General features: G+C 34.0%; 1 protein-coding gene across 1 annotated transcript; it reads left to right on the plus strand.

The window, feature by feature from the left end:
* Positions 1-16,449: 16,449 nt before the first annotated feature.
* On the plus strand, positions 16,450-22,821 carry LOC128228733 (uncharacterized). Its single transcript, XM_052940211.1, has 2 exons — positions 16,450-18,333; positions 21,124-22,821. The coding sequence occupies exons 1-2, from the start codon at positions 16,492-16,494 to the stop codon at positions 22,660-22,662; spliced, it is 3,381 nt and encodes a 1,126-aa protein (XP_052796171.1). The 5' UTR covers positions 16,450-16,491; the 3' UTR covers positions 22,663-22,821.
* Positions 22,822-26,608: the final 3,787 nt, after the last annotated feature.

Raw genomic sequence — 26,608 nt, forward strand, 5'->3', positions numbered from 1 at the left:
TAACCCGTTGTATTCGATAAATTTTATCACGGGTCATGTTGGCCTATTTCAAATGTATATTGTGTGTTATGTTTCCTTGAATAAACTTTCTTCTTCTTCTTCTATACTCAATTAAAAGGGTTAAAAAATACATACATGATATAATACTAAACGACCGATACTTCAACAAAACTCATCAAAGTGGTGATATTAACTGGCATTGCTAAATTTTACCTAAAGGTGTTCAATAACTTCAAACTACTACGTGTGTTAATGCTTTGTTTTATTTGTTGTTCCATCGGTAAACAAACCGTACTAATGATATATAGATAAACAACGCGCAAACTTTCGTGGTGTTGTGTATACCATGGACATTGCTATGCTAAGGTCATTTTATTTGACAGTTATTCGAAAGATTGGCTTTCCGATATTCGAACAATTCAGTTTGCTTTTCAACTGATAATTGCCTGAACAAAGGATAAGACTATGACTAAATAAACTTGTTACAATTGTTACCACGGTAACATAGCAAGTTTCATTGAGATTTTTAGAGACACATTTATGTTATGTTCAGTATCAAAGTCTGCTGTATTCAATTTCATTAAAATTAAAAACAACGCTATAAGTATATTTTAGCAATAACCAGTTTTATTTTTATGTCGTCGACGTGCCATGGCAAGCATTGGAATCATATATCCTCTGTGGACGTCGTCTGTATAATATCTTAAGTTCAATCAGCAACCTGATCGCACCATTTACTCTAGATCTCTGGACATCTATTTATTAAACGTTTTCCCAATTTCACTACGCTCTTACTTATTTTTCAACAGCGTTTGATCAACAGTAAGATCACGTTATTTATTAAACAACAACAGGGACAAGTAGTATAGTTGTAATCTTTAGTCCATTGGACTTGATTTATTCACACGTATGGCTTATTTATTCAAATAAGAATACCTGCAAAACATGTAAGTAAACTTGTGAAGTCTAATCTTGTAGACCAAGTTCAGCAAACTTGTTTTGAACTATATAATAGTTCGTCAAAGTCTAGAATGTATTCCCTGTTTTAACGAAATTGATCATGTGTAAATTGTGCCTTAATTCAAATAAGTCAATTTGATTAACGATTGCATCTTTATAAAAAAATGATATCATTTGAACAAGCCACATTCCCCTTCTTAATTTTAATTATTTTGTATAATGAAAAAAAATCAAACCTGTGTAGCCGCCATTAATACACCTTTTTTACTGTGTCCCCGTGTAGTAAAATTGAGTTAACACATGCTTTTACCTTAAAGTAAACTGTGATATATTTAAAATACTGAATTGAGATGAGAAGATTACAAAATTATATATATTTATATATAATTTTGTGATATATATAGTCTCATTGACCTAACTCTCCAGTAATGGAACTGTTATTGGTAGACAAGTACTCTGATCAAATTTCAAAACAATTTGATACATACTATTGATTTATAATGGGGAATCGGTTTTCCTAAGATTCGACCTATTTACCTAGTTTTCTTTTTACCTGAGGTGACCCATATTCATACTCTTCAAGACGACATGCAGGCAAGTATTGTTACCAAATTTCATAACCATTGGATAAAAACTGTTGAATTTATAAAATAAAAAAAATAAAAACGCAGAATTGTTAATAACATACACTCGCCCAGTTTTTGCCATTCTATGACCCGTAATTTTCGTTGAAAAAAATCGGCTTAAAATAATTTTCATTCATGTTTATTTCTGAACCGAAAGACCTACATTTCCAAAATAATTGTCAGTACCTATATAAACCATTTATATGAAAATATAAATATAAACTCAAATTATCGGAAGTGTGATGAGGGACAGATCCAGGATTTAACGTTAGAGGGGGCGAAACTTTTTGATTTGCGCCCGTTCTCAGAACCGAAATATATTTGGTTTAAATTGTTGGCATGGGTGTTGAAAATGAGAAATGCTTGAAAACTTCAACAATTGTAGTCCGAAATGGTGCATTATGAGCGTATTTAAATACTTTTTGGAATCATCGCCAGTCATTTCTAAATTTGATGTGTCGAAAGCTATGGCCATGCTAACTAGTTTAAGAACCCAGTGGACTAGAGTTCCAGTGACTCCTTGTTTCCTTGACCGTCCTAAGGCGGTAATCTAATCATATAACAGAAAAGCAATTTTGATGAGGGTATGGTTTGTTCGTGGTGTTTGTATTTGTGCATTTGGTGTAAGCTTGTTTGTGATATTTGTATGTGTGTATGAAGGTCAATATGTTTGTGTCTATAGTTTATTGTCATTTGGGCACTTGGCTTACGTGCCTTTAAATAGGGCGTATTGTTTAGTTTTCGACTACTGGGCTTGTCCCTGTGTTTTTCATTGTATTACAATATTCACAGCTGTTTTGTGAGTGCCGCGTGGAGGCAGTATAATGTCGCCACATTCACACATTTTATGTTGTTTAAATTCCCATCTCACAGAGACCGGAATTCCTTCATTTAAATACTCCTAGCCACGTTGTAGGCATATTTTACACAAGGGTTTAAAAACATTAATCTTACAACTTTGGGGATAATCATATCAGTTTTGATACTTTAGAGGACATAAACTATAATGTTAAAATTTAAAATTGAATGACATTTATCTAGTACTGAAAATTTAAATTTCATTGTAGCTGATGCAAACAGAAATAATTGTAATAAAGATGACAATGCTGAACTTCATCATAACGAATGTGCTGGTTTTAGACGGTTTTAAATATAACATATTTAAATATTATGTATAAGTACGAGGACGAACACCAGTAGTTAATATTCGTAGATTAAATTTACATTTGGCAAACACATGTCAGGTTAATTCAAATGCCGATTCAAAGAAGAAACTTTTCGGTAAAAAAAACACGAGTGGGGTTTCTCATTGAAATCACCAATACTAAGAGATGTTTATGCTGCTCTTTTCTCGCGATAGCCTAATATTTCGTTGTGCAATATTAAAATACTTATTTGAATCGAGGATATAAAGGTACTATTTATCATGAAACGTGTCTGCTAGTATTTGAAAAAGATTTTCCTAAAGACAATTTTTTTGTTGATCTCAGCTCCTTGCGATGACATTAATTGACAAGCATTTATAATGCTTATGTCCTTCTGTTGTACGATCTCTTATGATCTTTCTCTAAAGCAATGAATAAGATTGACTTAAGCTTCAATTGACATTTATACTTCATTTACTTTTTCCGATATTAAGCCACAACAAGTTGAGAATTTGTTCTACGGATTATGCCAGAAAAACAAAGCGAGTGAACAAAATAAAAATTAAGGCAAATTAGAGGCGAGCGAAAGCAAAAAGTAAACAAAGTGAAAAACATGTGTATATCTCTTACCAAATATCTCATACAATTATGTGAAGAAATGCTTTGTAATTGCAAAAACGTTACAATTATAAAGGAAAAGGTTTTGATTGTTTAACATGAAAATCTGTCTCAAGATTAAACAAATGGCAATAAGATCCAGTGCTTCACTATCAAGTTTCATTGCCACAGCAATTAAATATGGATATTTTGTAAATACAACATTTCTAACAGTAGCTTGCAGTTATTCGAAGACTAGGAAAACACTATTGAATTCATGCCAAATTTATCTAACTTACTATCAACTTCAAGACTAGTAAGAGTAATTCATCATTTGAGCTTTTCAAATTATTGAGACAGGTCTATTTTTGAACAAATAATAAAATTGTTGCGACTGTGACATGACAGAAGATGGAAAATGTTAATATCACATAGAACATTTTTAAAACAAATGGAACTACGGATTGAATCTTGGGACAATATAAAATTGAAGTAGTACCAAACCGATCTGTTAATGTGGCAACGGTCAGAATATTAAGTGCAGCAGATGGAATAACGATGTTCCTGTTTCAAGACAACACCTTCACAAAGAATAGCATGACGACCGCCTTTGCTTCGATGCCCTTATGTACCACTTCAATACTTATCGATCATTGAAATATTTAACTGCTTGTGCCCTTTTAGTTAAGAAAATAATTTAGAGCAAAACTCGAGAAAATTATAACAATCAGTTTACTAATAAAAGTATTTAATATATAATTTTTAATTTTCTGCCTTTACTGATGTTATTATATATTATATGTGTAAATACAGATTATTTCTAAAACATTTACAAGCTTGTGCTATGTTTTTTATATGCCTTTAACATGTTATGAGTATATGAATACTGGAAATTACATTTAAGAATTAAAAAAAAATAACTCACGAAAATAGAAGATTAGTTCTGCACTCAAAATCTGATTCAGTTAATATTTAGTACTAAATTTTGAGCACAAAACTCTGAATTACAGCAGGCTCTGGGAAAAAAACCTCCTTATAAAATGAGAAAAAATAATTAGTTTTTTCTTCAAGATAGCGTGGGAGTTTTATTTACAGAGGTTGCAAAACTAAGAATTTTTCAAAAAAGAAAGAATCAAACCTAGATTTAACCTTAAACAACGCTTAACGATTTTGTCCCCTCATGTCACCTGCCATGCAATAAAGAAATACTGATTGCTGTTCAAGAGTACCAAACACCTGTGGTGACAGCATCATGTATCTTGAATCTGGACAAGAAACTGGGAGGACCTGTTGAGGCGAAAGTCTACTATGTGTTCTTCTATATCTTTTACAGAAAGAGCATTGCTGAGAAATGTCTTGTCTTCTTTTACTTATCAAACATTATTTTTAAATGGAATAAGACAAACAGTATTGCCAGTTAGACACATTTTCTCGGAAGATGGGCAGTTTCGATACTTTTGACAGATCTATGAAATATTGTACCAGCTAGGGCTATCTCTGATATTATCAAGTTTATTATTTATCAAATGCATTTTCTTTATAAGATTCAGATGTCAAGACACTATGGGGAATTGTAATTTGCTCAGTTAGTCCATACCGCTGTTGGAGTTTTAAAACACCTCTGCTCCAATCAATCGTCTAATACCACAGATTCAACGTTCCCTGAGTGCATTTTTAAATGAGGATAGTTTTGCTGATACTGTTTCAGGCTTAAAAATGCTGTGCCTCCTTGACTTAGTATTTCATGTTGAACCATTATCTATAACATGTTATATATACATATATGGAATGTTGCTGGTGAGAAGCTATCAAAATGATCAATTAAAAAAATCATTAAAGAAAGGGATATTCAACTCCTCTCTCTGAAATTGTTAAATTTCTATTCCCTTCCACGATTATTAAGAGTTATTGCATTTTTTTCTTCTTCAGAAGTAAGAGAGCGTTATAAAATTAAAAAAAACAACATCAAACAATTCTCTCATTCAATGTAATTCAAATGTATCACGAAACAATAAACAATAAAAACATTAAATACACATCATTTTAAATACATATAATGCTTAGCTTTAAAATATCATATTCCTAATCAAGTTCAAGCATTTTACCAAATGAAAAGGGCATGAGAGAACATAGATAAATGAGAGAAAATCCGTAGTTTTATGGAGCTGACCCTCTGGCATTGTTGAATACCAATCACCAAAGCTGGTGAATGTTGCTGCTACTCCAATACTCTAATGAATAGACATGTTAGTAAATATAATTTGACTTGATAAAGTGTGTAGGATTTTACAGATAACAATAACAAAAAATCTCGCAACACAGGGAAATTATCATATTTCATATTATTTCATCATATTAGATATCAACTCAACATTCTGAATAATTGATTTTTATGAACTATGAAAAAAACATTAAATTATTAGAACAAACGTTCGCAACACTTTGGTCAGCAATAACTTCCATTTTGTAGTATCCGCGTTCTGTGGAAAATCTGAAAAGATTTTTATGCTTTTAACAGTTCAATGATACAGGGGCAAGGTCAGTTTTCGAACATTCAAAAATAGACCCTGTTTAGGGGCACATTAGGAATGGGCCAAGACGATAATGAACTATAGACACAAACACGTTAACACCACATACACAAATACAAACATAAAAATACACCACATACACAAATACAAACATAAAAATACACCACACACACAAATACAAACACCACAAACAAACCATACCCACATAAAAATGCTTTACCGTTAAATGATGATATTACCGCCTTGGAACGGTCAGTTAAATACAAGTTCTCTGGAACTCGAGTTTACCTGCAGCTTAAACTAGTTAGTATGGCCATAACCTCACACCTGTCCCATCATTTATCAATAATTACAAAATTAAAATATATAAGCCTCATCAGAGAAAATATTTTAAAAATAGTTTCTAAATATCAATTATCTAAAACCAATACATTGCCCGCAATTGATTGATTACTGTCAACTTAAAAAAATCTTAAACTAGGTATCTCTAATATTTCAAATTTCATAAACGGCAAATATTAGTCACAACGGTCACTTCGATTTAGTATTTTAATGCTATGAAGTTGTGTGAATATCCTTGTGTTAAAGCTGCACTCTCACAGATTTTTTGTCTTGGACATCGCAATTTTTTGCGTGAATATCTGCAAACCAATAATAAAAGATTGCTGACAAAAGATCAGATCGCAGATTGTTATATTTCCGTCTGAGAATTAATGATTTGGGGCTTAAACCGTTACTAACGGTATAAAAAATGCATAAAACATAATTTTTTAAGGTAAATATAAAACTCTGCGATCTAATTTTTGTCAGCAGTCTTCTGTTCGTTCCAAGACAAAAAATGAAAAAAAAATGTCAAAACGTTCAATCTGTGAGAGTGCAGCTTTAAAAAATTAAAAACCTTTGTTGGGTGGATTGGAATAAACTTGGCAGTCATCCAACATAACCATTAAGCTCTATTTTCATTTCATTTGTTTTAAACATGTCTGTAAAATTATTTCACCAGTCACTCAATAATCAACGAGAATGACCTGGTAGATTAGACTATTTGTGAACTGTTATCAAAAGTATATATATGTTTCGTTTCCTAATCGCTTATACCTTTGATAAAACATCCAACTTTGAAAAAATTCCTTCCACGTACAATTCGTTTTTAATTTTGATCCTGTAGATAATCGTCCTTAAACATAGAACCATACAGTCGGGACAGTTCAACCACTGTTGAACCTGAAAAATGTTGCAGATAAAGTAAAACAGAAGCCATTGGGCATTAAGTACTCATGAGTTTACTTTGCAGTACCGTATTGTTAATAATACAAATGTAGTTGCATACCTGAGATATATGACTTAAAGTAAGAATACTTATGTAACGGTCCGCTGTAGGCGGCGGATGAGTGTAACGGCCCGCTGTAGGCGGCGGATGAGTGTAACGGCCCGCTGTAGGCGGCGGATGAGTGTAACGGCCCGCTGTAGGCGGCGGATGAGTGTAACGGCCCGCTGTAGGCGGCGGATGAGTGTAACGGCCCGCTGTAGGCGGCGGATGAGTGTAACGGCCCGCTGTAGGCGGCGGATGAGTGTAACGGCCCGCTGTAGGCGGCGGATGAGTGTAACGGCCCGCTGTAGGCGGCGGATGAGTGTAATGGCCCGCTGTAGGCGGCGTGTGAGTGTAACGGTCCGCTGTAGGTGGCGGATGAGTGTAACGGTCCGCTGTAGGCGGCGGATGAGTGTAACGGCCCGCTGTAGGCGGCGGATGAGTGTAACGGCCCGCTGTAGGCGGCGGATGAGTGTAACGGCCCGCTGTAGGCGGCGGATGAGTGTAACGGCCCGCTGTAGGCGGCGGATGTGCGTTCATAGTATAACAATCCGTTATAGACGGAAGTACGTTCATAGTACGTATGTTAACTTTGTTGGTAATATGCAAATTAGCAAAGTCTGGGCTCTGTGTGGATAGAGAATTAACTGTATAAAAAGACCAGCGGACCCCTTCATGCTTTTCTCCGAAGGGAGGGATCTGTTTGCCTTGTTTGACGTCGCACGTTTAAAATGGTGGCAGTGGTGGGATATTGACAATGCCGGAACGGATAGAGAATTAACTGTATATAAAGACCTTCAGGGTCGAGCATGCTTTTCTCTGAAGGGGTCTGTTGGTGTTTGTTTGACGACGAACGTTACACTTACATGTATACAATTTCACGGTGAAATTGTATACATGAAGTACAATTAAATAAAAGTTAAATAATTGATAACCATTTTAATACCTTTTTCGCACATCTTTTATGAGTTAGATATATATTTCTACTGTAACAGCTTTCAGTTTCTGAAAAATGTCAATTGAATTGAAATACCGGAAGCTTGAATGCAAACTGCAACATCCCACACAATCAGCTGGACATGGTCACCGAAGTCAAAAATACTGTAATATAAGATGCAAAATAATATATAGGGATATTATGATAGGAGGCTGTTCTGATGACCTATATCGCGTTAAGTTCGGTGTGTAAACACATATCCTACTAGACGGATGCGTGTTTTCTAATCGAACGAGGCGTGATGCAGGTCACCAAAAAGGCCTCCTATCATAATATTCCTTTTATTATATACCTTATTATTTATTCTTTTTTTATTTTGCGGTTCCTATTTAAATTTACCGCTATCTGTCAAATGTCCAAATATGGAATGGCTTGCGCGTATGAAAACGTAACGTACTTGTGGGTCTTGGAATCAAGGGAGGCTACTCCAGCGAAACAAGTAAGAAGTTGCAGAAATCACTTTATTGAGCAAAATAAGAAGAAAACGTTTTATATCTCAGCAAATAAAATGCGAAAGTATTAAACAGTCACAGCACAAAACAACATAAACGATACTTAATTTACGAGTATAAACAAATTGTCATTTCCTGAAGACGTAACGCGGCCATTTTAACAAAAAATGTTCGAAGGATTTTTTTACGATCATTATATGCAGAACTGAGGTAAGTTCGTGAGTCAATCGCTATAACTATCGATGACGCGAATTCGCCTTCTTTTTCGTATTTGCAAACTGCTCATGTTTACGATTACTGTGCAATTTATGATCTTCGAATTGGCAAACAAATAGTTGTCTAGATAGATCGGAAGTGTTATCTACTTCGTGCTTATCGTTGTGTTTCTTTGAAAACCATCTTCCAGATAACAATGATCCTGAATATTTACATGCTACTGTTGGCGTGAGTAAAATGCGGTTATGTATCTTAAATTTGACAGGTTTTACAAGTTATTTTTATCACGCTATTTTTAGCGACTCGAAAGAAATTCCTAGACTACACACCGTACTTGCATAATAGGGAATCAGAAAACGACAGTATGTTGATTCGGATTTTTCAATACAGCGTGCTATATTTTCAATATTGGATATGGAAAAGGAAATTGATAGGCATATAATAAAACCTTTTATTTACTGCTTTTTTACTTTAATCGATGAAAAAAACTTTTAACCAAGAATCAACGACAGAAAAGACATATTTTCTATTATTTGTAATAAGTATCACTTGCTAATTTAATCTCAGAATAATATATAGATATTTAAAATCAACAATACACATTCTGTGTACATGCCTTTGAATAGATATTAGCAAGAGAAATCAATGGTTTAATATATGATACATGTATGAATGAGTGTGCCAATATAATGTAGCCACGAAATAAAGGATAAAGTATGACAGCCTTGTCTTCCAACGTTTCCTCTGCTGCTGACTTTCATATTCCTTTGGCCTCTTCCCTTTGGGGTTTCCCGTCTGTGTTGCGCCTAAAAAATAATTCATGAATATGGAAAAAAGCTGCTAATGAATTTACATGTATATGGTGTTCATTGAAGAACAATATATTTAAAGACTGAAGCATCGTGAAAAATCATAGTGAAAGGAAATCGAACCTTTTTCCTCTACTCCAGAATTTTAATGTGACCAGTCGCCTTCTTCAAGTCTTCAACTTGTACCTGGACCATTATCTGAATAATAAATTTACTCTATTGTAATGAAGCCATCCCATCAAACCAACTTAAATCTACACCACAAAGGTAAATTGTAAGATACAAGCATACGTTCGCCTTACCATAGTGTTAACTGGTGGTGGGCTGGCATAATCTCCTCTGCCGACGAGTCTATCTCCTGGAGTTTTGACCACTCTTCTCGATCTCGCAATTATTAACTCAACATGCATTTTAGGCAGTTTGGGCATACGCCATATGATTATCATATTAATAGGCCATGATTCATTTGGGATCCCTTATCATGCTACTTAAAAGCATTATTTATCTAGAATGAATTACATAGATATAAACACAATAAAAGCGAAAAATAAGCGTTTCTAAACTAAGTTGTTGCCGGATAAGTGCAGATGGTAATACACTCGCTCCTCAGCAAAGTGACACGGGTTCAAGTCCAGGCCTGTGCGTATATGAGTTTTGAATGGTGGTTACCAAGCCAGACAAGTGGTTTTTCTGCGGTTTCCCCTTTCTTTATAAAAGAAACGCATTCTTGTGCAAAACCGTGCCAGCGAGAGAAATTTGAGTTTCGGTCATTTATCGGACCAATATAGAACAGATATAAGCGGACATTCGAACCATGTTCCAGGACATCTACAACCTCATTGCATTACTAAATCCAAAAGTTGTCCGTTTCATTAAAAAGGGGTATTTTCATTATGATACCTGTCGAAGTATCAAAACTATGATTAAATACATATGCTTTTATCTGTATAGTTCTAAGCTTAAAAAAACAACAACTGAAAATGAATGTTACCGCTGTGTTGAGTTTGAAAAATAATTAGAAATGCTCTGTCCATACATTTTTTGGCTTTGGTTTGATTTTGGTTAAGACTTCATGCTAATGAAACAATGATGTAAACACAATTCAATGTCAGCATACAATAAATGGAAAGTTGAATAAAACATGATTTGTGTTAGAGAATAGTATATAGATTATCCATACGCATGTAGTATTGTTTCTGTTTATATAATCAGTATACCATGTCTATGTCAATAAACAGCGTTAAAGTCGACCGTTCAGAAGAATTGGCGATATTTTAAGTTGTTTCAAATGCATTGTACAATACAGCCAAATTTCATGCCTGAGTTAAATTATCACAATTTTGGCACAGCTTTGTTGGAAATGTAAGAGGTGATGGATTGTTCTACTAGTAACTATACGAACATAATGAATTGGGAAATGTGTTGTCATGTATTTGAGTTTATAAATCATGTTTTTCGTTTACAAAGATTTGTTAATGGGTTTTCCTGAATTACCTGCCAGGCTTGTGCCGTAGTGAAATGTTCCTATTCGAACAGGTAGAAGAAGCCACGTGGCTCAACTATATAGCATTCGTTCAGCGATGTCTAATTCAGCAGCCATCTTACTGCATCATGTTGGGAATGATCGCAGGGCTATTATCGATCATGGGATCATGGCCCCGGTGAGCAGATAATGACTTTTTTACAAGTTCAACGCAGACTATCACTGTATATAGCAACATGTGTTTTTAGATATATTAATAATTAATATATTTGTTGTTGAAAATACAAATAGTTAAAAAGTTAATGTAGGGAATGTTTTTATATAAACGATCATATATTCATTTTTATAATTTTGAATATTTCATAAAATCCTTTCAAATCGTCTAAATTATAAACATATGCAATAGAAATCCTCGATTGTTATCAATTCATCATTGGAGCCCAGGAGTAGGTAGATACTGCTGCAATGCTGATGTCCTACTTCCTCCAAAACTCAGCAGCGGAAATTCGTTCTGTCCTTAACGTAACGAGCAACTTCAAAAGAAGTGAAAAATACATAGATATTAACTGAACAATTAATTCATGACGTCATTAGATATTGTGGGCGAGCTTTTTGTGTAAAACACTGTTACAGTCTACAATATAGTTATTTTGCTGAAAATGCCCAGTCGAGCAAGTTGGTTTCAAAATGTACGTGCCCGAAACAAGTGTCACTTGTTGTGATAATATTATGTAATAAAACACATTTGATTCATGCTTTAAGTGTGTCCACTTGTGTACGTAACTGATCTCATTCTTATTCAATATTTTCTTTAAGAATTGGTTCCCTTTAACAAATGCAGTTTCCTTGATTCCACCCTCCATTTTCCGACTAGAAGAACAATACCTGCCTCCCTTGTTGAAGACCGTCCTCTGCAGCACAATGGAAACATTGTCATATGGTTTTATTTGAAAAGTGAAAACTGTGTAACCTTGTTTCCGCATAACACGCTATGCTCGGGTTGGGGATGAACGCTTTTACACGAAAGGCCATGCCAGATACAAATTATCTTAAGAGGAAAGGTCATTTTCGTGGTAGTCAATTTCGTTGTCAGTGCTTCTTATTATTTCCTGATTTATTATGGATAATGATATTTTGACCATTTTTGAAGCATGGAGCGTTGGCAGTTTTATGATTAACCTTTAGGAATGGCGATTTTGTTATTTAATTGTTATTGGGGTTTTTTGTCGTTTCTTGGGTGTTGAATTTCTTTAACTTTGGAACGTACATGAGACGGGTTTTGCTGAAGTAAATTTTGCCTTCCATTTTAGTGTATCTATCATATCACATTCACACTTACAACAGCTCTTCATGAAAATTCGATATTTATTGAAAAAAAACTAAGATAACATTTAACGAACAATTCATTTTATGAGAGTAATGAGCAAAACTAACTTTTTAAAGCATGTCTGACTTCTTAACTATTACAAATGACTAAGAAATATGTACAAAACAAAGAATCACGGCGCACACAGCGAAGCATCGTTCTACAAAATTATGTCGAGTTGAATGTTTGGCCAAGGATTGCATCGTTATAATAGAAGCAAATCTTAAATATTTTATACGTGTAGAACCAGTAATGATCAAAGTCTTTTATAGGCTAAGAAATATGTTCCTATCTTTTTTCTAAAAAATGTTATTTAGGAATTACTGTCACTTTCTTGCTTGTTTACATCGGGTTTGAACCCTGGTGACACATGTGAGAACCCCGTTGAAATCACGTTAGTCCTCACCCTGAATACATGGTATCAGTATCACTTTTATACATGAGCCATGGTCTAATGGCTTGCCACGATGGCTGGAATCGTACTTTCCCTTTTTTGTTTAAAGTTCGACTTAGCCTTTTTTATTATCGTCATCTGTTATTCGATTGCTGCCGTTGGCATTTCTTTCCCGGCGTTGCAACTTCGACATAATGAAGACCAAACATCATTTCATTGAAATATATATTGTAATTATTTACGTTATCTATGGTTAATAGGTCATTATATAAAACAGCAGCGGCGAATGGAATGAACTGTTACCTTTCATTAATTAAAATACACATACAATCTAAAAAATATTAATAACCAGTGAAATATTCGTTTCGCGTACTATACATCATATTTTGTGACAGCTTTACAAAAACTATTCAAACTGAAATAAAAACACGACTTGCCCGTTCGGGCATGCGAGTTGGAATTTCAAATGGCATTTTTACTTGTTCCGCGTTTCGGGCAAGTGGGCTATTGAACTCCGCTTTTATAGCCTTGGGCAAAGCATATTTTGGCATATATGGTTGAAAGCACAGTTCATCAAATTTTAAACGCCTTAGGGTCGTGTTGAAACATACTTGCGCAAAATCATTTTGGTCACAGTTTATTTGACCAAGGTCCTATTGCCGGAAGCACTGTTTCACACATGTGCAATAATACTGGCATAGTTTATTTCTAACATTGAACAAGGATATGGAATTTAAAATACGCATTAACGTGATACATAATAATACAGTCAGGAAACAAGGAAAGTGTACTTATATTCGTAATTAAGGACTTAAATATTTTTTTGTATCCGAAATGACTGAAGTTTTGTACTTAAAAACTTTCTTTTTAAAAATTATTGACATAACCAGAATCAGAGCTTGCAGAGATATTTGGGAATCAAAACAAATTTATATGTTCCTTATGTCGGAGATATTTAGGTAATTGGTTTATGAAAATATTTCGTCACCTTAGTGCAATAACTCAATAACTGCATATTGAAATAGAAGCCGACATTGAGTTCTTGCACTCAGGTGATACTTGATTGTACCTGAGACGGCCAGGAATGAAATATTCAGATTGCCAGAGTAAGCAGTGTTGCTCGAATCTGAGATTGGTCCCAGCTCGAATCTCGGAGTCTGTAGTCTCCAGCCACCATACTAAAGCTCGTCACAAAGCTTTTAGTGCGACATGGAAATATAATATTTAAAAAGGTTTTTTTTTGCAATGGTGCTAAAAATGTTGTTTTTTCTTTGGAACATTCGAGAGTATGCACCGCATCCGTTTCCTAAATAATCCCATGGTCGAGCATGTGGATTCTTGTTTAAAGTGCTATTTTAAGCATTAACAATGCGAACCAAACGTCATCTGCATGATTCAGTTAACATGTAAAGAACTAATCTAAAGCGTTATAAAGCTGGAGACCGTTCCAAACAAAAGTAGTTTGAATTTAAATATTGTTGAAACTTGTAAACGATAAATATATTTTATAAGAATTCCAGCAATTAAGAAATGTAAGGACATAAATAAGAACTGCGTATTAGCGTATTTCAATAAATATTTTAACTGATTTTCTGCAGCTATCTATAGAGGACACAGTTAGAGTCAAGGCTTTCAAAACGGCACTGAAGTACATTAGTTTCCTGTATAAATACGGATACAACAAATAATAACTCCCGTGATTATGACCTAGACTTTCGCTTTTCGTCGTTTAGGTTATTTTGGGCTAGCACGGTAGAAATTCAAAATATAAACAAGAAATTATAATATATGTAAACAAATCAATAACAATAAGACGTCGTAGAATGGGGAAAGGTAAATGAAATTACAAAACTATGTTTCATTCACTGTATTAGTACATGTATAGATGCATAGTTATCATACAGTATTACTAGATGTATTTTTTATAGTTATCCTTCTTATCTGATATATTTGTTTGTTGTATATAATTTATGTACAATTTTGTTCAATATGTTTCTTTGTATTATGTTCTGATTATAATGTGTCATGTCTCTTCATATCGGATGAAATAAAGAATCTCTCTCTCTCTCTCTATTTTAATTTCTAGTAAAAATCGTCTTGAAATTGACTGTTGACCAAAGCAAGTTTGAAAGACTCTTGATAAAATAATTCAAAGTAAAACCTTTGGAAACCTACACCAAGGACGATGATCCACGACACCGGAAAAAGTCATCCATAATGTGAATGCCGTGCTTCCCTGGCGACACAATAAATTGTTACCAATCTGGTTAATTCTCTTACTAAGTGTTTGCATAATGGCCATTAATCCTTCAGTTGCTCGATCAATAGCAGTGTTAACAAGGGTATAAAACCAATTATGGTTAATCAAATCTACTGGATGCAATATGAATAGAGAATAGCAAGTTAGTTCCGTGTTTGTGGAAAATTTATTTGACACGGCACAGAAATCTTTTGCATCGGTGTTAGAATACTTTATAATATAGATATTTAAACATATTGATGATTTAAGATTGATGTAAATTTCTCGTGTCATGTTGTCAAAGATACATGGCATATACTGCACATACTTACATGACACTTTTGTTTCATAATATGAATGCTTCGGCTTCCTGCATCTCATGGTTTAACAACACACATTGTCTATAATTTTAATCTAATACACGTATCGTATAACGTGAAAATAAAACAGAAAAAGTTCACATTGTACATCGTGTACAATTATAAAAGATGTATTTTAACAAATGTATACTTGTTTTCATATAACTTAATTTTCATACAAACTTGTATTTATTCTACAAATACCAAATATCCACATACTAACCTAACCCAGTAAGCAGCAATGTAACATTTAGTTGTTATAAGAATGACAAAAAATAAAAATGCAAAGAGTAAACACTTCAATAACTGTTTGGCAGTTCCACTGACAGGTACGATGAATATTACTTTAAGATTTGTGGAAATTAATATTCGTGGTTTTTAAAAAAAATACTGCAAGCACAATTGGTCAAACATGGATTAAGCCATTATACGAACATATACGAGTACATCTATAGCCAAATTCACAAACTCTGACTGACAGCTATGGTTGAATATAGCCAATGATAAGCTGTAATTTGAAAAGTACGTAAGTATTGATACTATAAGTATTGTATAACCGTTTCAGCCGCAAGCATAGATTGCAATAAAAACAAGTACAGTCTCTGAGTTCTGGATGTATTAAGGTTGTTTTAGCAATAGGTTACACTGTACTCACAACGGCATTTCCCCGATTTTGAATGAAAATTGTAAATTGATCCTCGTTTTTTAACAGCTGTTACCTTTCAGTCAACGAATTTACAATATTGTCAACACAACGCAAAGTGTGTGAGTGCATTCCGGAATATATGTTATTATTATTATAATATTAAAACTCCTTCGCTGACATTACTAGTAAATACGTGAGCAACAAGTATCCTGGTATTAGAGCAGAAATATTATCGGAAGCTAAATTCTCATATAAAGTGCCAGTGTATTGAACCTATCCTCATTTTCCGTCCTGGAAGTGTACTAAAGCTATTGCAGTAATGTAACACGCGTATTTCACCAAGACAAGGCCTAAAAGGGAATATGTTATGCTTAATCTTACAAAGGATTATTTTCTTCAATCTCGTGTGCGATTATGTTAGATGGCAGGCACTGACTTTTCCCACTTACGATGAAATACAAAAGGACCGGTTACTGGTTCTTCAGAACGCATTTTTTTCGACAGATGATGGACCGTTGAATATTAAGAAATTAGTTAATCTTTACTACGAATTTTGTCCTCGACAACCGTCGCCATGTGACACTATGTATGTGGAACACACTGGGCAGGATTGGGTATGGAATGAGACGTTGATATCGGATATATGTCGACAGTGCAGTTGTAAGCCGGACTGTATGTTCCAGAAAAACTGCTGTCCTGGATCAATTTTCGGATACATGAAAACACACTTTGTGGAAATGACTCTCAACTTTAATTACACGGAACGTAATGGCATTGTCTTCAACTGGTTTTATTTCATACAAAAGTGTTTCCCTATACTTTACCATGGCGATGACTTTAACATACTAGAACAAAACTGTAACGATAAGTCGAAATGGTCTCCAGTAACATCAAACCTCACTGGAATACCATACTATAACTATTACTGTGCTCAATGTAATGGTGTGTTTAGCTATACTTCTTGGAGCAGTGTTTACACCTGTACTGACAGCTCCTTCGAACCTTTTTCAGCTGAGAAAATAAGGCGACACTTGGAGTCCGGCCAGTGCTATCTTATGCACTTCTACGGTGACGATTACAACATAGATAAGCAAGACTGGGCGTTCCTATTCGAATTGACAGATAGGAACTTAACATATGAGAGATGCAATGAGACCGGTCTTTGGGAAATCTATGACCCAGATGTTGATTTTGCATGTAAAACATTCGTGACGCCTTACAAAAAAGTGTATTCAAATGTTTTCTGCTACATTTGTAACCCTTCCATTGCGTCACACTATCACCATACGACAGATCTAGTTATTGATACATGTCCTGAAGGTTTAAATGAAACAGCAAACTATGCAACGACGACGCCACGTTTGTTTCCGTTTAAAAATATTTATTACTTGGTCTGCAATGGCGGATATATTATTAAATCTGAAAGTGAAATCAGTGATCCCCCGACATGGCAAATCCAAAAATCCATTGGACCTGGGATCTATAGCTACAGGTTGTATTACTATACTATCAACTTTGTACGCATTCTTGAAATACTTACCGAACTAAAGGGAAGTGAACATACAGTTTTAAACACTACATACGAGCATATTGTTTTTACTAATGGGATGTTTTGTAAGACAAGAAATACACAATTTAAATACTCGTGCGCTAACAGAAACATCTTCTATTCGTATGAGTGTAAAACAAATACTAGTACTGTGAACACAACGCTCAATGACAGTTTCCGAAATGTTGTTGATTTTATTGCATACTACGTCTATTGCCTCAACGATATCCAAGTTTCAACACATATAGACCTTTGCAAAGAGCCAAGGGAGAGTTTGTATGACAACCGCTTACACTTACCATGTCTTATAGGTTGGAACTCATCTTTCGTTTCCGTACAAATCGACATACATTGCCCATCTGAACTCGAAGGGAATTTGTTTTTTAGGACAGATACGCTACTGGACGCCGCATCAAAATTCTGCAATGTAAAAGTAATTCCAAACCAGGACGTGTACGAAGAACTTTCTAAAGAGCCGTCTGTTGATGAGTGTTACGATATCCCTTGGTATTTTGGCTATCAATCCACGTGCCGAAACTCACTGGGCAACTACGAATTATCTACGTTCAGACGTCTTTTCGCGCCAAACCCCGAATACTTCAGTGTTAACAAACAAACGTACAACACGTCTGTCGCTGGTGACTTAAAATACGAGGTATGTTTGCTTTGGAAGTGTGTATCTCGTTTTGCATGATCACTATACATTTACATTCAAAAAAAAGAGTTAAATATTTGGCTTCTGTAGCGATTATTATATTGTTGATGCACGAAAGCATATATTAATACTACTATCCTTGACAAGCGATGCTTACGCATTAAATATTATATGCATAATATACTGTATTTCAATAGTTAATTCAAAGCATAGTTCTAGAAGCAGGATGCAATTTGAAGAACTATGACATCATTCAGCTCATGCAACCGAGAAATAGTTGGTTTACTTATCGCTGTGGCTGCCATTACGTATATACATCACCCCGAAACAAAGACATACAATAACGCTTTAAATAAAAAACAGTGTTAATAACATGTTCGTCGTTAAAGAAAATTAAGCCGCAATTAAAAACAAACATATTCTTTCTGAACTGTTCAGCGACAGCTAGTAAGGATGTTAATTAGCTATACATTTACTGCCCAATTGTATAAAACTCTCATTGAATAACTCCGCTTATGATGAAAGGTTATCGTTAAATATTCAACGTCATTGCTAATTAAATTTTCTTTTTAAATATTTGGTTTGTGATCTTCCAATCATCTTGCATCCTGCTTCTTCAGAAAACAGTTTGGCAGCTGTTAGAAACATAAGCTATTACATGTGTATACAAGAATAAGCCAACACGTGCAACATTAATACTTAGAAGTGCTAAACTGGAACTGTGTTGCCGGCATCTACAGGTTATCTGTATTGACTGATCGTTCATCTAATATTTACCACTATCATAATACGCTATGTTTCTCCATTTCTCATTAATACCTTCAAGTGAATATTCGCTGGAAATCTATTCCTTAGCCAAAATATACGCACTATTCATGTCTGACTGTAGACTAAGATTCAGTATGGGCGTTTCAATTAAAATATTGGTCAATTTTAGTAGTCAACTGAAATAATGTTAGTGCCGAAGTGTCAGTTTTGCTACATATTTGTATGAATTGAACTTAACCAACATTGAAAATGAACACGAAGTTGAGGAAATAAAAACAAATGGACGATTTTATTGCCATTTGTGACGTTTAAGATAGTTGAAGTTTCTACTAAAATTCTATCTAAACGGCTTCAGGAACCACACATTTTAGACGACCTGAGCACAAAGTGTGATAGGATGGTTGTCCGTCGTCAACATTTTCCTTTAAACAACTTCTCTTCCTAAATCACTGGGGCCATTTCAACCAACCTTCACAGTAAGTTTCCTTTGGTGGTCCTCTTTTAAATTCCTTTAATAAAAGTTGTTCCATGCAAAAAGGAAAAACTTTGAAAATCTTCTTCTTCTCCTTCTTTTTCTTCTTCTTCTTCTTAATAGAAACTGCTGACCCGACTTCATCATAATTCAAAAGAAATGTTCATGAGGTAACCCATATCAAATGTCTTCACAGCATGTTGATTCGAAGAACATGGTCGCCGGGGCTAGTTTTCATTATAAAAAAATATGTCTTTATAACAAAAAACTTTGAAACTTCTCTTCAGAAACCATTTGCCTGATATCAAAATATTTTCACAGAAATTTTTGTTATGTGACCTTTTTATCAAAAGAATTATTACTATTAAAAACTGTATTTTTTATTTTATTATTACTTTATTGTTTAACAATCATTGACGATATCGACTTCAAACTCCATAAACTCATTAATAGTAACAATGTTCTCTTTCGTGACAAGTGATATAACTCCAACTTAAATATTGTAGTGGTTATGACCCTTTGTAACATTTTAAACAAATACATATGTTTATGTTTTTATAAGCCCGTTTAAAAAACGTAGTTTCACCTGGCGAGAGGCGTCCAGTATGTTGTCCGATCAATAAGTTTTGAACTCTTTGTCCAATTATGTGAGCGATATAGAGCCATCTTTGCCTTCTTGTTTTATTATAAATATTGAAGAAACTTGTGAAATGAAATAAAAAAAATCGATCACTTTTTATACGTGTAAATGTGAAAAAAACTTTTAAGGTGTAATAATTGCTATTTTTCGAGGTTTTAAATCACTTCCGTATATTGTCATATAATTAAACTAAATTTGGATTTCCAGTATATAAATGCTATATAATTAGTGTTAAACAAGTAAATAATGTAAACATGCTAGAAGTTTAAAAAGAGTTACGAGAAGCTTGTTTTATATTTTATAAAACATAGGAAACTCATTATATGTTAAATGCGTTAAAGGTTAATCATCATGTAGGAGATTTATTTTTTCCTTTGTTTTTCGGTAACTTTTTAGTTTTTCGATAGTTCTAGTACGTGGCTTGTTGTAAGTATCATTCGTGCTGACTTTTACTTCTTCCGTAAAAGTCTTACTCGTTAAGGATTTATATTTAATGGAATTTCTCTTATGGTGAGCATTGATGTTTTTTTCTCTTTTTCATTTCGTTACTTTTAGCATTTCTTTCAGCAGTCAAGTTAAATTGTTATAGAAATGCATCGGAAAGGTGATGTATACGTCAATAGTATGACATATATTCATTTAAATAATAAACCATTTCAATACTGTTTTTTTCTTATTTCTAATAAGCAAGCCATGGTAATCATTTGTAAAAAGAAAGACAGAAAAGGTGTACGTAATTGTTGAATGATTGTCCAGTTCCAAATTACGTTAAGAGACAGAACACGTGTTTATTGTTTACAAGTTTTTTTATTACTGGGTATACCTATTATAGTACTTCGAAGCAATATATATACATATATATTACAAAAATGCCATTAAATGTAATCGCTATCTTATTCATTTTTTTCAGGTACAGGGCAAATTAGTTTGTGCTGAAGGCCGTGTCATTGTGGGCACCGCATGCGTGTACAGTGTCGATGTAAACCCCCTCCGTGTATTGTACGTGCTCCAAATTGGGTACAAAATGGGTTCTAGCAATCAAATGTACGATTTTAAAAATCTATCAAATTTAATATGTGACCAATTATCTGGCGAGCTTGAAAATAAACTACAATTGAACCAAACAAAGTCTGAAATAAGGGCCTGCAGCGTATTTGACAACAATGACTATTTAAGCTCAGACATACAAACAACTTCGACAAATGTTGTGCTAACAATTTTACAAATCTATCTCTATTCAACCAACAGTTTAACTGTGTTCGAAAATACATTAGTTGACTCTATCACTATGCCACTTGCTGTGAAGGCTGGCTCTCAAACGATACACCTCACCACGTATGGTATCAACAACGAATGTTCTGACAACAACAAATGCATGGACAAGTTCCGTGATCACCTCTTGTCCGGATATAATGTTATCCATGTAAACAAGTTTTTAGCGTGCCCTATGGTTGAAATTCCAGAGTCTAACTACACCTTCACGGATAGAAACAAATCGGTTATCTTCCACGACTACAAGACTGAACTTCCTCTGCGCGATGTGGAGTTGTACGAGTCGTACATCAGAGTGTGTGTAACGGATGTCCTAAAGCCTGTGGTGGAACTAAAGCAGTTTTACATCACACCTCAATTCTTTTCATATAAAGTCATTGACAGTCTCTGTACAACTGTATCGTTTATCTGTATGATATTATCTTTGATAGTTTATTTTGTATTTAAAGAACTAAGGAATACCTTTGGCATTAATAATATGAGTTTGATTTTCTGCCTCTTGTCTGCTCAGACGTTCGCAAAGTTTGGGCTATGGGCTACAAATCTTCCACAAGCATGTGTCGTCTTTGGTTTCTGTATACATTATTTTTGGCTTTCAACGTTTCTTGCTATGAATGTATGTGCGTATCATATATTTCGTGTATTTGTACAAAAACCATTTGCTTTGGCTTCATCATTTTCATATAAGCTGCAAATTAAGTATGCTTTTTATATCTACTGCACCCCTTTTCTGGTTTTGGTTACAACATTTCTCGTGAATTATTTGCGGATTGGAATGATTGGTTACGGGACCGATATCTGTTTTATAAACGATCGTCCTACACAATTGGCAGCGTTCCTGTTGCCAATAACTGCTTTACTCATAATCAATGTCGGTTTGTTTCTTAAAACCATCATTGTTCTGCGGAGATCGGAAGTACAATCCTCCTCTAGGGAAAGAAATTATTTCAAAATTTACATAAAGGTCTCTGCTCTTCTTGGCATCACTTGGCCTCTGATAATTGTTGACGCGATGTTTGAGATGTCGGTGTTCTCGTATCTTGCTCTTGCCGCCTCCTCGTTGCAAGGTGTTTATATTTTCATAGCCTTCACATGTAACATGAAAGTATGGGGGTTGGTGAAATCTATGTGCTTTTGCTTAAAACGCAAACCGGTTTCAAAATCGTATGATTTATGATTCGGAGAAGACGCAAAACAAGAAGAAGAAGAAGAAGAAGAAGAAGAAGAAGAAGAAGAAGAAGAAGAAGACTAAAGGTTATTCAAAAGAAATACAAATTGAAATAGGCCGATATGGCCCGTGATGAAATTAATGTAAAACAATAGCTTATATAAAACATTTTATACATCTAGCATTTGAGCATTGTTATAGTCTAATTAATACACAATTTCTGATATTTTTGTGTCGTTTTTTACATTAATATATCTTTGTACATCTCAAAATATAATGCTGAATAAATGATATGTATGTTTATGGAATCAAAATATATAATGTATTCAATTCACAAGATAGTCATACTATTTATCGATCTGCGCCTGTCTTGGATAAATTGGTCCATATTTTTTACATCGAAAGGTGTTCGGCATTTAAATCAAAGTTATCAATAAGAACATTTATCTAAATGGATTATAATATATTCTCTCTAAGTCACCAAGCAAGGGCCATTCATATTATTTTTACTTTATTTTATTTTGCAAATCAATGGACGTTTGCAAAATCGCTGCCAAGAGTTCATACTGCGTGAAAATTATCGAGATTTTTAAATTCATGTTTTACATATGCATGGCCCAGATGAGTGAGCATAACAAATGAAGACACGGTGATTTTATGGATTTTCGAGTTCAACGTAAATAAAGCGTCATAATTGTATTTTTCAGTTTCCTGTTAACATTTCCCAATTGCAGTCTCCATATGTGTTATTTTTCCTTATGTTTCAAATTTAAGACGACTGTTCTAACTCGCGGGAAAACATGACTGTCTGACCTCTCTCTTTCATCATCATTATCGTTATTTTATTGAGTAGAAATTTTGATTTATAAGTTGGTGCATGGAAATATCCGATGAAGCGCCGATCAGCGCGAAGCGTTCTTACAGCATGAATACATGAACAATTAGAATCAATCATTGAATATATTCCATGCATACTGCGAGTCATTGGTTTCTGTTATTCTGATGTCGCTTCCGCTGCCACTCAGGTGTTGTCTCTGTTTTTACTAGGAGCACAGTTTCCAGTGACTGGGCGCCTAATAATAGTGTTGATGTGTAGGTATTCACCGTCCAAATCAAATAATGGTCCAACAACCATTCGGCCAAGAAAGAAATTGACATACTTAGAATCGGGATTCCTATTAGCCATGTTCAATTTGACAGTAATTGTTGCAGACAAAGTTGAAACCGCGTAATATTAATGTGTGTTTATTGTTTAATCAATTATATAGTCAAGCATTTTAATTATATCTTAAAAAATGATTGTGTTTTCATTTTAATCCTTGGACAAACATCAAAGGAAAGATATCATAAAGCCGTTATCTAACAGTACAAATGCGCTTCTGTATTTAGATATAAAGTAGCTTGCAGGAAGGTCTTTGCGCGCGGGGATTCACCTTTCAATCAAAGCTTTGCTTTTTTGCGAAACACCGCATACAGATCTTGCGATACGTCGACCGGTTCATGCAAAATAAGCGCGTTTGGTAAAGCGTCAATACTATTATGGCCAGTGGCTATATGGCGAGTTCAAATATATGTTATATTGCTATAATGTCAATACCATTACTAGATTACAGTGGGCTAATGGAAGTTTTTTAGGGAGCATAATAATGTGATGCCTTTTTTGTCCGGTAAAGATAATGAACATGATATTGACTGACGAACATTACCTGCCAAGTATATTCCCGAAGGCAAGTCGATTGCTCTAAAGATACAACGGACCAAATAGTTACTTTTAAATCAGCAATACAATTGCCCAATATGCTAACCCACGTGTTGGATTGTGCCAAGTACGTTCCCTATTTTCCCTACAAACTTCAGAAAAAAAAGTTTGTAATTAAGCGTCATTCATATAAATGAAATTAAAGTTAAACGATTTTGACAGGTAACTGTTCCAAATCCAATTTTACCTCTTATACTCATTTTCATGAGAATTGGGATATTGATGTCACCGCACACTATGTCCCCTAAGTGCATGTATTAGTTAATATGTTTGAAACAAAATAACACTACAGAATCCTACCACCACATCAGGTCAATAGAATTGTCTCAATATCAATTCATGCGTTAGAATTTGCAGCATTACTCTGCGAAATGTACTGTTCGAGACTGGCTCTTTTTACATTGCATGACTTTGAGAAGATATATAGACGTACCATTGGAGGTTTCATGAACATATCTATCTTTGTTGCGTATATAAACATCTTACAAACAGAACCATAGATCATCTTTAAAAACGAAGTGACGAATTTTTTTTTTTTTTTAAATACGTCAAAACATAATGTCATACATAGAATTTCTAATTGCGTTGTAATGTCCGCGATCAGTGAGTTTATTTAACACACTGTTCATTATATGAACACAATAGACTTATGAATTTCTTCACAAAATATAGTAAATTGATATGATATATCAAAATTAAGAACAATGAAACATTATGACAAAAATTAAATTACAATAATGGCTTACACTGAAGTCTGTTGAATCAATTAGCAATATCAATAAATTGCATGTTATGTTCGCGATCCATTTTCTCTATGCTATTGGTAAATGTTGGATTTTGCATGAATTTCATTCACAAACACTTTGTATGGTTGTACGATGGCAATATTTGCTAAGTCGAAAACTGAATAACGTTGATTTGCCTAGCCGATTACAATAGTTTGTAATGTACGCGATTGTAATATTCGTTACTGTATTAATTAAAATGCAATTAAAAGATAACATAAACACATGTTAATGACATCATCAGATTTGATGTCATACTTCTGTTCCTAGAATTTGTTTATTGTTTAAAAGGTCTGGCGGCTGTTTTGCAATGTTTTTGGCTACACAAATAAACTCGATTTGGTGAGTAAATTATTTTGTTTATTTGAGTAATGACATATTGGTATATGTGTTTTTGTATTTTAGAATCTTATAACCATATTAAACGGGTGTCAGTCATGAAAATATAAACCCTGAAAATATATGATTAAATACATGTTTTGTATAGTGTGTAATGTAATTTTCCGACTTTTATAGTATTTGGAATCGAACATTACAAACATATACATTCTTTGAAACGCTTTAGATGTTAAATTATTTCGTGTAATATATTAGATAAAATAACATACTTTCCCTTTTTAATGATTTATATAATAGTTAAACATAATTATGTTGTATATGAATACCAAGTATCAAACAATATCATTTTACGTCAAAAAACATACTGGTAGCGTTATTTTCGGTATCGTGCTCTAGTACATTGTATTTGTTTTATTACATAATTCAAAAGGGGAGGTTCTTAAAGCAATTAAATACAATTTTGCTAGAAACCAATCATTGGTCTTGCTTCTTAATAAGCGTATGTCTAGGTGCCTCAATGTAAAACTTCGTCTCGAACATTACATTATAATGTATCGAACATTTCATTGTAAAGGATATAGAGGATATTTGTTTATTTCAGTGTAAGATCGTATTTTATTTCACGAGCGTCATACAAAAACATGTATATGTTCAAGACTGGCGAAGCCACGAGCGAAAATTTAGTTTATGATCACGACTGAAATTAAATACGTTCTTACACTGAAATAAACAAATTTCTGTTTCTTCTAATGCTTATTTTCCGACTTTTATAGTATTTTAATTTATTTTCTTAAACACCCCTTTTTGAAAAGGGCGTTATTTACGCCGCTACCCGTGGAACGCCCATCACGTAAAATTATACTATTTATAGCTGGTGACGTAGTTCTCTGATATCATTTTTTATAATTTATTATTTGCTCGTTTTTTTAGTGCAAATCTTTTATGAACAGTTATCAATGAAGTTTTATAAGTGCATCTATGTTCCAAAATATACCGAAAACACTTTTATTTTAAGCGGGGCATGAATACATAACCAACTAACTACGCCGCCATTTATTGAATGAAAATTAGA

The sequence above is a fragment of the Mya arenaria genome, chromosome 3 (assembly GCF_026914265.1).
Source record: "Mya arenaria isolate MELC-2E11 chromosome 3, ASM2691426v1".
Classification (NCBI taxonomy): domain Eukaryota; kingdom Metazoa; phylum Mollusca; class Bivalvia; order Myida; family Myidae; genus Mya; species Mya arenaria.